Here is a 13,300-nt window from a genome sequence, read left to right as displayed (position 1 = left end):
AGAATCAACTTTAATCTTTGTTATATACAATATACAATGTATATTCACTTTTTACTACCAACTGATAAATTTAAATAATCTTTACCATTCAGTGATAACAAGCAGTTTTTTTACATCTTAATATTTTATGATGTATTTAAATGAGTAGTAATTGTTGCAAACTCCATTAGAATATTTTAATTGAAATTAGTTTTGGAATAAGGGAAAGGGGGATGTGATTAAAAAATTGGGTTCAATTTTTCTCATTTGAAATTTCATAAATAAAAAGAAAATTTCTTCAAACATTTTTGAGAGAGGATTAATATTCAACAGCATAGTGAATTGCTCTAAGAGAAAACAAAAATTTTAAGTTCATTTGAATACATTCATTCTGTGTCAGAAACCTATGCTGTGTCAACTATTTAATCACAATCCAAATTTAGAGCGGAATCCAGCTTGAATGTTGTGTCCATACTTGCCCCAACCGTTCAGGGTTCAACCTCTGCGGTCGTATAAAGCTACGCCCTGCGGAGCATCTGGTTCTCATTTGAAATTTCATAAATAAAAAGAAAATTTCTTCAAACATTTTTTTTGAGAGGATTAATATTCAACAGCATAGTGAATTGCTCTAAGAGAAAACAAAAATTTTAAGTTCATTTGAATACATTCATTCTGTGTCAGAAACCTATACTGTGTCAACTATTTAATCACAATCCAAATTTAGAGCGGAATCCAGCTTGAATGTTGTGTCCATACTTGCCCCAACCGTTCAGGGTTCAACCTCTGCGGTCGTATAAAGCTACGCCCTGCGGAGCATCTGGTTAATATTGTTAGCTGAAATAAAAGATATATTGTTTGTAAATATGAAGACTATATAATATTATTTGTTAATTCAAAACAAAAACTATATATCTTTATTGAACTAAAGTGGGTATATGAAACTTTGTTCATATCAAATAATGTAAATACTTACGTCAGATATAAACATGATAAAGATAAGTATAAAAATATGATATTTACATTTATAAGGGGAATTGTTTTATTTTATTAACATGTAACATCCTAACATTTACAATATTTATATCATCTTATGTTGAAATGTGTACCGACACCATCTTCCATTCTTTTATTCATATCTTTAATTCATCATCAATTAGATTTAACTGTGGAAAATGATGAAATTGTATTAATAAATATTAGAATGAGGTTTAAAAGCTAAAGCATAGGGTATCACGAAAAAAAAGGCCATTAGGGAGGAAATCCTCCTTAAAGTTTACTAAATATTTAATAGAGGCTATTATCTATCTTTATACATTAAATCATTAAAATAAACTAAGTTTTTATTGGCAAAAAACAACATAAGTTTGAGTAACCCTTGTTTAAAGTGTGAAGTTCAACTTGAGAATTATCTAATATCCACATATTTTGTTGTCCTGTTCAAATATTGTGTTGAGATAAAGTTAATATACACTAACCACCCTCATGACCCTTATACATTGTCATATGTGTAACATAAACATTGATCATTGTAAATAATGAAAGTAAATATTATACATTCATAGAAAGAGGTATTATTTTTGCCTTTGAATAAACAAGATTTCTGATTTCTTACTATGATGAAAGTACGAATTTTACTTGACAAGAAAAGCCTTGTTTACAAAATTAGAAGATACGTGTATATAAGTTGTAAAGGAATGAAAGGTCTCAATGTTTATGATAATTATTTTAAAGTCATGAAAGTTTTTATTCTGAATAAAATTTAGAAAATAAAACTTTAGTTTTCTGAACATTTTGAATGTCAATAAAAAAAATCCAGGACCTACATGAACAGGGACCATAAAGTTTTAACTTTTTGCTCCAACTGTCAGGGAATTAGGGGCAAAATAAGCAGTTTTGTAGATTCCTGAAAATAACTTGTATGTAAGTGTATGAATCTCTCTGAAAATGCACCACATTATTTCATATCTCAAAAAGAAGGCTTAGATTGAGTTTGGGGCATAAAAGGGAAAAAAACTAACAATTTTCTAATTTCCAGACATGTACAATAACTTGTGTTTAAGTGTATGGATCTGTCTGAATTTGTAATTCAAGGTTCCATACCAAAAAGGAAAGGCTAACATTGAGTTTAAAGGATCATAATTCCAAGGGGGTTCAAAAGGGGGGGGGGGATTTTTTATATGTCTGCAAATTTTTTTCGGTTTTCGTCCAAAGACATTTGGTTTCCATACAATAAATTTAGTATAAGTAAATAGAAATCTATGAAATTTAAATACAAGGTTTATAGCCACAAAAAAAGGTTTGGTTTGATTGTTGGGGTTATGTTCCCATTGGGCAAAAATGGGGCCTAAATAAGCACTTTTCTAGTTTTCAGGCAATGACTTGTGGAACTTTGTATAAATCTTTCTGAAATTATACCACAAGTTTCCATACCACAAAAGGATGGTTAGGATTGAGTTTTGGGTGTCATTGCTCAAACCGTTTAGGAATTAGAGGCAAAAAAGGGTGAATGCAAGGGTTTCCTGGTTAATAGACAATTTAAAAGCAGTGTAAGGGAGGTAATCTAAACATATGTAAAGTACAATGTTGTGTAAGTTTGGATGTACCTCCCTTACACTGCTTTTGAATTATGTATATATAAGGAAAAGTTGTATTGTCTTTAGGTGATTACATGAAGTTGTCAATTTAATTTTAGAAGTTACGTGTCCCAATTGTTTAGATTCGATCTCTGCGGTGGTATCAGGCTGCACTCAGCGAATTATTTTATTTTAAAATTTATTAAGCAATGCTATTAGGTAGCTGTAACTAAAAGGGAGTAAAATGTCCAATAAAAACAGTAGTACAGCTTAGATATTTGTAGATGTTGCATTGTAACCTTGTTTTAAAGAAGCTGGGTAGACATACATGTGTCTTATGAAGGAAAACTGATTAATTCAAAAATGATAAAATTTCCCTGTTTGTTTCAGGATGTTGGAGGACAAGATAAGATACGACCATTGTGGAGGCATTATTATTCTGGAACACAAGGACTTATATTTGTAGTAGATTGTGCCGATCGTGACAGAATAGACGAGGCGCGACAGGAGTTACATAGGATTATAAACGATAGAGAAATGAGAGACACTATTATACTTATATTTGCTAATAAACAAGATTTACCAGATTGTAAGTCAACCAATATAACTATTTCTAAAGGGGGCTATAATGTGTGAGTCTAAGGTGGTGTATGCATGTTTCTCTTAGAATTTCCTGAATTTATCGATAGTTGCAATTACTTCTTGTCTTCAAAAATTTGCGAGTCTAATCATCTAATTTGTGGAGCTTTGAATTTAGTATATATAAAATGTACAATATATTTATGTACAACAAGCAAGTCTTAATTGAAAACAATTGCACAATTAAATTGATGAGAAATGGACTATGGAAGAGTTAACATGAAATGAAGTATCTGCAAAGATAATTTGGTTTACAGTAAATCTACTTCAAACAGGAGTGTATTGAGTCTTTTGACACAAATTTCATTCGAAAGAAAAACACGTTAAAAACAATACTTGGTAATACCATATATATAATTGAAAGAAGTCTAAAACTTAAACTATCAAACTGAGGAAAGAAGTATAAAATTATTCATGTACACTTAAAATACTTCGTGAATTGAGATGAGTCGTCATTGTTTAATATTTATGAGAAGGTAACACCTCTGACATGTAAAAAAGAAAACATAAATCAAGAATCAATTTTGATATATTTACTGACATTCAAATTATTTCTATGATAAATAATGTAAAAATTAGCATGTCCTAGTGTTCATGAATAGGTATTGAACTCTCGCATAGCATTGTAGAATGTGGTGATGTTACGAAATAAAGCAAAAGATTATTGTGTTTAATTGAAATAAAATATGATAGTCACAGAATGAATATTATTGTTCTTTTCAGCAATGAAACCACATGAAATTCAAGAAAAATTAGGATTAACACGTATACGTGATAGAAATTGGTATGTTCAGCCATCATGTGCTACGTCAGGAGATGGACTTTACGAAGGACTGACTTGGTTAACATCCAATCAAAAGTCTTGACCCTAGTCATTCAAATTAGTGCACTGCAGCTTCATCCAGAATGGGCCAAACACAGGAAAAGACTGGCTGAAAAAGGCCGCCTACATTTCTCAATTCTATCTAAAGTGCTGTTTTGTTGTAAATTTTTGCTGAAGAATTATCTGATTATGTATGATGATAATGTAAAGAATGGAATGTTTCCAATGACACATGTATACATTTAGAAATGGAGGGAGTTTTCTCAGCGTTAGTGGTTATGTATGTTGAGGTTGAGAGACTGTTGAATGGAGCCACCCCTTTGCTGCAGATTATTATTCATTTAAAGAAAATTTTAACATTATATTTTCTTCATTTTTATTTAGCTTGTATATTTTAACAAATAAGCTTTTTCCTCTTTCCAATATGTCCATGTATCATGCATATATTTCTCAAAAGTAACAGTCATAGCATTCTGACTTATTTAATACTTATTGATGACCACTTTGGTTAATAAGTTGAACACTTCAGTAACTGTCATGACTATTCAATTTAAAAGTCATGGCCATCTTTCAAGATGATCCTTTATTATATTATGATTTTCAAAATTATAGGGTTCTCATTAAGTTCTTATTAGTGTCAGAAAGAACATTTTATGGCCATAAAAACAATTTTCATTGAAGAGCTTTGATAAAATGATGGAACAAAATGCTTTGGAATTAGCTGGCTCATGATGTATATATAATGTTGAAATACCCATGCATACCTCTAGAATTTCATTTTGCTTAAAAAGATGTCCATATTGAATGCCTGATTGTCATAAAACATACATGTAGACCTATATTTATAGATGAGTTTACAATGCAGTTTCCTTCATCCTTTTGATATAAGGAAACGTTCAGATCTTCAAATTTTCTGTGGAATTGGATTTTGGTTATACATGTAAATGAATAAAGAATTTATTATAGAAAAAAACTTATCTCTATAAGTTCAATTTCTGCCTTCATTCAACAGTTTAATGATAAAATAAATTCAAAATTTTGGTTTATTTTTACAACTTTGACAGTACACTGAATATAATTGTGTGACACATAAACTAAAATTGAAACGGGCCCTTATTGATATTTTTTTAGTATTTCCGAAATAATCTTCATTTTGTTTTACAGCTATATTGATAATGAGTTCTCTAGATGATGAGAAATAACACACAAACAAATGTACCTCCTATTTAAATGTAATGTCTCTTAAAACATTCATATTTGTATTAATCTACAGTTTAACAAAGTTTACAGACTTATTTAAAAGTTGTTTAAGTGGAGAAGCTTTTTGTTGATGTACATATTTTTTTTTATATTTTTAATATGCTGTATAAAGCAATGTTTCTGTTTTAAATTGTTATAGTTTGAAAGATCTATTTGTCATCAGAGCTAAGTGGAGTAATGGCATACATGTAGTTGTACATTTGGATTGACATACATAAGTCATACACTTTCTTACAAATGAAGAAATTATGTTTAATTGTTTGTAAAATTGTAATTGTGCAATCTGAACTCTCATTTTATTGTTATAATAAATGTGTGATTAATTCTTTATACAGTTGAACCACAGGTATTCAAACAAAATTCAGCATTTGCTTTACATAATCATTTAAAAGTAAGAATTACACACGTATATTAGTCAGTACAACTAACTAGAGAGGTTTGAGTAGCTGTGGTTCTACTGTAGATCTCTTGCTCAGTAGGTAGCAACAAATTTAAGCCTTTCCTTGTATGTATAAATATTAAAAAAGATATTGGTTGAATTAACGAGAGACCTCAAGTACATGCATGTAGTGTTCAAATCCAAATTTCTGGATATAATTTAATTTAATAGTTGTTGAATTATTAAGACTGTGTGTAGGCTATTCAAATGAACAATATCTCTGTATTTCAATTTTAATTTTTTTTTTAAATATTATTTGACCATTCTCATTTCTGTTTAAGTTAGAATTATAATTGTAAAAATTAATATATTCAATTTAAATATGTTTAAACAAAAAATTGTGTCGCGTTAATTATTCAGGGTATACATTACCTGGTGCTGATTTATCATGTGATGTAGAAATTTCATTAACATAAGGATATAAGAAGTTTTCTATAGTTACCGTTTACAAAGTCTAAATAAAACCTTCCAGTGTTTAAAAGTAACTGTGTCTGTTTAGGAGTCACTCGTCTAACTTGAAAAGTAAATCTCCAATTTCAAAAATAGGTCAAACTTTTTAGGATTTAAAAGAACATATTTTTTTTAAATATTTAAAGTAACTTTTGAGTAAATGGGATAATCAGTCAATATCAGTTTTAAAAAAATGTCCAAAGACTTATTGGACTAACGATTGTATTTAACTGGTGTTTTAAGATAGTGTTATTGTTTACTCTTAAGAAATAAACCAGATTTTTTCAGTTCCTACTTCTTTATTTGACTGGTTTCTTGTTGAAAATTATGAAATTATAGGAACAGTAAAACATATCTTATTAATGTTATAATCATGATTAATAAAAACATTGAGTTTGATCAAATATAGTAAGATAATATAACAAATAAGTAGAATTACCTTTTAGCTTGATGTATGAAAAGTTTTAACATTTAATTCATTGACAATTTATATTGAATGAAAGCTTATTTGCTTATATTGAATCTGTTGATTAATTATGTGAATGTTTTATATGAATGATTTGCTTCAAAATACTTCCATTCTCAAGACAAATTATGTAAAGCACTTTCATTTATTATTTATATTTAAATGCCTTTAGATTACTTAAAGTTGATAAACAATTATTTATTAAGGCATATATTTAGGGGAAAATATATATCTGGTAATTTTGTTTTTAATTTTTAAATTTTTGCAATATCTACTCAGTTTTAGTTTATTTATTTTGCATACTTCATTTATAAAAAATATTGATATAAAGAGATGATAATTACAGATCAATTTTTCATTCAACCACCTTTAGTGATATTTTTTTATAGGAATGAATCGTAATTTATCCTTGAGGTGAAACACTTTGAATCTTTGTCAGAAAAATGTTGATTTTGTTTATACAAAAGTTATGTAACGAAGTAATAAAACTTTGGATAATATTTAGTAAAAGACAGACTATAGTAATTGAAAGAAAATATTTCTGATAAAAGTTTGAAAAGTCAAAATGCACATTTTGTATCCTAATGGAAGTATTCAAAAACATGTGAAATTAAGACTGTGCATAGTTTTATATGGTGACCAATAGCCTAATATTTTTACTGTGCATTTATTTTGTTTTTATTGTTATATAGTCAGTTTCCGTGAAGGGGAGACAAATCTTGTTATATTCAGTAAAACACTTGAATTCTGGTAAAACCGTGTATAATGAAAGTATGCAAATGTTATTAAATAAGTATAACATGATACAAAACCAAACATGGACTTGTTTTCTATTTTATGGCAATGAAATGATGGGGTAATATTGTAAATAGTTTCCCTGGTGGGTTAATTGTATACCAATTTACACACAATTACCAAAGACAATGATCAAAGACATTGTATCATATCAAGCAGACTTGTTTAAAAAAAAAGTCCAGTTGCTTGAGAAAGATTTTAAGTATGAAGAAATAGCAGTTTTATCGAAATATTCATACTATTCATATTCCAGTGATTGACTTTCTGTTTCATGAGAAAAATGGAATAATATTGAGTACCATGTTATCAGACACACTACTTAAAAAAAAATGGATATGGAAACTTCTATCATAATGACATTTTCCAAAAGTTTTGAGCATTATCTTTTAAATAAAAAGGGTTTGAGAATTGTACTGACATAGAAGGGAGATTGTTCAACAGCATAAACAAAGATGTGTTAAAGTGTTGCAACTTAAATTATCTTCCTTTCAAATGTTTTCAAGGTTTTGATATAAAAATTTAACTGGTTCAAAACAAATTTCTTTCTATTTTCTTATCAAAACACATAATATCTTAATTACCAGTAAAAAATGTTTATTGTTTGATTTATTGGTGGTTAATGAAGCTTTCTGTACAACTATGCATTTTTATGGGGTTAATTTTTTTTGGTGAAGGAACTTAGAGAGAATGACTGACCTTTAGGTAAAACAATGTTTAAAACATATAAACCGGCACTTTCATGGAAGTTTTCATAGCAAAATCCAAAACTTTTGAATGCTAATTTCACAGCATTAGCCATATTAAAATTTTAATATTACAGAGGGAAAAATAAATGGAGAACCTATATGTGGAATCAATATCATTCTGCTCACAAGGAAGCTTTTAAGCAAATAGTTATAAAAGCTGAAGTCGAAATCATTCTTTTCGTAAATTTTACAGACAAACACAAGTTGGTTGAAAATATTGCAATATCTGTTTAACAGATGAAGATGGATATGTTCCAATTGTACCACAAAACTGATTTTTCCAGTTGAATATGACCAACTGAATAAACTTATCAACAGATTTTAACTTACTTGGGTAACATGATAGGTGGCACATCCTTTGGGAGCACCTGAGATCACCATATTTTTTATGGTTTTGTTATCTCAGCCTCATTTTATTATCTTTGTTGTGTTATATATATAGGTCTAGATAAGAAGGTGCAGTATGAGTACCAATGAGACATCTCACCATTTAAGTCACAATGTATACAATTATTGGTCATTGTACAATACAGATCCTTGGCTCACACCAAACAACAAGCTGTAAAGGGCCCCAAAATAAATAGTGTAAATAGTAATCAAAGGTGCAGGCTTATAATTTGATATGCCAGACAAGTGTTTCGTCTTCAAACGACTCATCAGTGAAGCTCAGATCAAATTAGTTAGAAAGCCGACCAAACAAGTATAAAGTTGAATTCATTAAGGGAAACCAAAGGTCTAATTTATATACAAAAACAAGAAAAAATCACACCTACAAACAACCACTGAAAAAACTGGGTCCTGACTAACAACACATGCATAAAAATGAAGCGGGTTTAAACACTCTTACAAGCGCCTAGCTTCACCCTTTAACCTGAGACAGTTGTGTAGTATTAAAATTTTAAAAGGGACACTTATCAAGTATCAATTGAAATGTCTTAACTCGACAAAAAAACTTTTAAACAAACACAAGTAAACATACCATGAACAAATAAGTTTGATATATGACACAATATAAATACATTTTTAAAACATAGGTGACTATATAACAGAATTTATGTGTAGGGAGAAAAAAGATGTCAGGAGGTTGTTAATAAAACAACCCTTACCTTGGACATAATGCTGTTGAATAATACGATGCACACAGTCGATTTGAAATTCGACCTTTAATAAAACTTTGAATCTTGAAAGTTAAATTCAAATATAGTTTTTGATAATTTTGCTGTTAGGAGTACTGTTGTTTTCAGTTGTATGTATTTTTAGACTTTTTTGTGTATCTTTCTCCTCTCTTGTAATGCTCTTGGTTCTTTTTTTTTGGCATTTATGCTTTGTCCTTTAAGTTTACCTCATTTTAAAGGTTCACCTGTTTTTGTCTGATATTTGTATTTTGGTATATACATGTAACTTAAATACATTGCAAGTTACACCAAACACGGTTTACTATGTTTGGCTGGCCACAAAACCATCATGAATCCCACCAAGTCAGGAAAATGGCAGTTGTTATCTCATAGTTCGTTTCTGTGTGAGTTACATTGTCGCTGTTTTCCTCTTATAGTTGATGTGTTTCCCTCGGTTTTAGTTTATAACCCGGATTTGTTTTCCCTCAATCGATTTATGATTTTCGAACATCGGTATACTACTGTTGCATTTATTTATACCTGATCCCATTTTATGATTCGGTAACCAATGTAAAGTGTTCAAGATAAAGTCTGGTTCTCGGACACTCTAATTAGCAATAGGTCAAATATAGCTAGTTCATAGAATGACTGAAGATATACATATCTTTCTTGCAAGGTTCTTCTGATCTTGACCTCAACTTCATAGTTCATCGAATCACATTATATTGGTTTTCGTGGTTTGGACTATTTTTCTTCTTCGAATATTACATGTAAAAGGTAAATGATATTGTATGTCTGTTTTTCAATCTACACTTAACCTTAAACTTATGTATATTGATCATACAACTGAGAGGTTTAGCTAGCTATAAAACCAGTTTAAGCCAACATTTCCTACATAAGGAAATGTCTGTACCAAGTCAGGAATATGACATTTGTTTTCTTTCCATTCGTTAAATGTTATTGAGCTTTTGATTTTGCCAGTTTTAAAGGATTTTCCGTTTTGAATTTCTATGGAGTTCGGCATTTTGTTTCATTTGACTTCTTTTCATAATGTTTAGTTTATGTAATATTTGTAGTAGAACCTTCCTTCAAAAACTTTCATCATGAATTCCACCATAATCCGTAAAGCATTGGTACTATTAATATGTGCACACTTATATTAATATACTTGATAATTTGGTATTTTACTAAGTAAGCTTAGTGTACTATCATTATAATACAGTTTAGACATCGGTCATGAAGAGCTTACAGTTGACGACAAAAGTCAGAAATTTAGTTTGAAACAATGTCTATATCTTTTCTTGCCAATTTCTTTCTTTTAACTTTAAGATATGTTCATAATGTTGTGTCACCCAATAATTTATATCGTAGTGATCGCTTACAAGTCTTGTATCCTATTGAACTCTACATTAAGGACACATCGAATACTAATGTTTATTTCAACCTACCATGTTTTCTAAAGGTGTTCTGTGCCTAGGCAGGAATTTGGCAGTTGTTGTCATAGTTCGTTCTATATGAATGTTTGCGTTTTTGTTGCACTCTACTGTTCCTGATATTCCTTTGTTTTTATTCTTATAGTTGATGTTATTCTCTCGATTCTAGTTTGTAATCCGGATTTGCTTTCTCTCAATTGATTTATGACTTTTGAACACCGGTATACTACTGTTGCCTTTATTTATATTTGATATTTGAATTCATATTGACATGGATGGCAAACTTTAAACTAGGATTTATCACAAGAGTGATGATTTCAGCTTTTCCAACTTTAGATAAACCAGAGACGTATAAATATACATGTCTCTGGATAAACTCATCAGAGATACCAGTATAAAATTTTGTATTTACGCCAGACGTGCGTTTCGTCTACAAAAGACTCATCAGTGACGCTCGAATCCAAAAAAAGTTAAAAAGGCCAAATAAAGTTCGAAGTTGAAGTTCAAGCATTGAGAACCAAAATTCCTAAACATTTTGCCAAATACAGCTACGGTAATCTATTTCTGAGGTAGAAAAGCCTTAGTATTTCAAAAGTTGTGTAAACAGTTAATTTATAAATATGAACATAATCAATAATAAATAAAGTCAGCCCGGGAGTCCTGACTACTGGGCAGGTAATACCCTCGGGGAAATAAAAGTAAAAGCAGTGACATTGACCAAGTGGTTGTAAATAAACTCATCATAGATGTGCTAGATTTTTCAAAAGGAACCCTCTGTCCCATATAATGGTGATTACATATATATGTGTATGTTGACATTATACAGGGCAGTGTTACCGATACAAAACTGCTCGGGTAACGAAGAAAAATATTTTAATTCACATTACATCAGTTTTATATTCACCTGCACGTATTGGTTGACTGAAAAAATGTGTCTTTGTTTCATCCCACCTGCGAGAAATGTTTTCGTGGCCTTATGTTGAAATTAGGTACAAGAATAGTCTTATTTGTACATTTCCTAATCGAATTGTTTCCTATTTCCTTTTCCGACTTAGTGTATATTTGCATCTTGATTATCAGAGGGAAATGTCCTCCAGGAAGAGTTAGACAAATTGAATCCTGATAAATGTCTCGAAGTAACATAAACATAAGCTTTAAAAATGAGAAAATCACATGAGAAACATCTGCCTACAAACAAATAAAACAAATTGATTAATAAAAAGAAACCTCATCTCTTACATAAAGGCAACAGCAGTATACCGCTGTTCATTAAAACAGTCATTAATTGATAGAAAGACAACAAATCCGGGTTACACACCCAAATCGAGGGAAACACATCAACTTTAAAAATAAAACAACGAAACTACAGAACACTGAAGTTCAACAAAAAACAAACGACAATGCAAAATACATAGAAAAGAACTATGAGTTTATAACTTCCATATTTCTGACTTGGTACAGGATATTTAAGAATAAAAATGGTGGATTGAACCTAGTTTTGTGGCTAGCCAAACCTCGCGCTTTATGGCAATGTTAAATATACCCCTAATGACGAGTAGCAATTAAATGTATGAACACTCATAACAAAGGCATGGTTAAATAAATGATATGATAGTACATTTCGACTTGTTAAAACAGCATAATAGAATTACGAACTGTGTGTCTGTGACACAAATGTATCAACGCCACAGGTGCATTAATTTTCAAAAAATTGGATACATTTCGAAATCATGTTTGTTATTATTTCATTTGGTTTATTTTATAACAATTACAAAAATATTAATATAGAATTGTTAGTATTTGTACTATTAACTGCACTATCTAACTTTGTCGGCCTTTCTTCCAAATCAAACTGTGTAAAACACTTAAATCCTGTGCATTTAGTTGCTTTAAACTAAAGTCATACAAATGAGGTGGGTGATTAATTACCTTTACATTTACATGCAGTATGAAAGAAAAAAGGCTTCATCTCCGTTGTAAGACCCACACAGTTCAGTATGCAAGAGCTTTCTCAGAAACACAAATAAGATATATACTAATCAACAAAAGTAGCGATACACAAGTTTGAGTTCTAGTTTATCATTAAATATAAGTAGGAACAAGTGTTAAAGTATACAATAAAAAAACATTCATTTGCAAAGCAAATGCATATAATTAAAAGAATCTTTCCAAATTGGAAAAGTAAGAAAATATATCGTGTTGTTGAACACAGGGGTTCGTCAATTTTTTTTTACAGAATATGATGACAAAAGTCTGCACTTAATTTCGAATGAGAATTAAGCCGCCAAAAAAAAGTATTAGATTAATATCTTAAATAAGGATCATCTGTGAAAATACCTGATTTCGATTATAAATGAATAAAAAATCCATAATAAAAATTGAAGGCAATTTATACTGAAATGTAAAAGACTTATAAGTAATTTTTTTTAGGTAAGAAACTTTTTGTAGCTTGAATTTAACATTGAGTTATCCACCTTTGCATACATGAAATAAAACTTCTGCCCCAAAGTTTTATGAAACATGCAACTACTGAGTATATAACCCTATGCCATTGTTCAATGTAAGGACACTTGTCTTTAGTT

At 29.9% G+C, this 13,300-nt stretch overlaps 2 protein-coding genes across 2 annotated transcripts in view; both read left to right on the top strand.

The window, feature by feature from the left end:
• LOC134682951 (ADP-ribosylation factor 6) overlaps positions 1 to 7,445 on the top strand; it is a 33,932-nt gene extending 26,487 nt beyond the window's left edge. Inside the window, exons 4-5 of the mRNA XM_063541894.1 lie at positions 2,943 to 3,141; positions 3,915 to 7,445. Coding sequence (XP_063397964.1) covers positions 2,943 to 3,141; positions 3,915 to 4,057 — 342 coding nt within the window. The 3' untranslated portion in view covers positions 4,058 to 7,445. The remainder of the gene's footprint in view (positions 1 to 2,942; positions 3,142 to 3,914) is intronic.
• Positions 1 to 13,300, top strand: part of LOC134682960 (neuronal acetylcholine receptor subunit alpha-9-I-like) — a 208,052-nt gene that overhangs the window by 131,897 nt on the left and 62,855 nt on the right. The gene's annotated exons all lie outside the window — the stretch shown is intronic.

Source organism: Mytilus trossulus, chromosome 9 (genome assembly GCF_036588685.1).
Source record: "Mytilus trossulus isolate FHL-02 chromosome 9, PNRI_Mtr1.1.1.hap1, whole genome shotgun sequence".
NCBI lineage: Eukaryota > Metazoa > Mollusca > Bivalvia > Mytilida > Mytilidae > Mytilus > Mytilus trossulus.
This window is presented reverse-complemented; position numbering and strand designations above follow the sequence as displayed.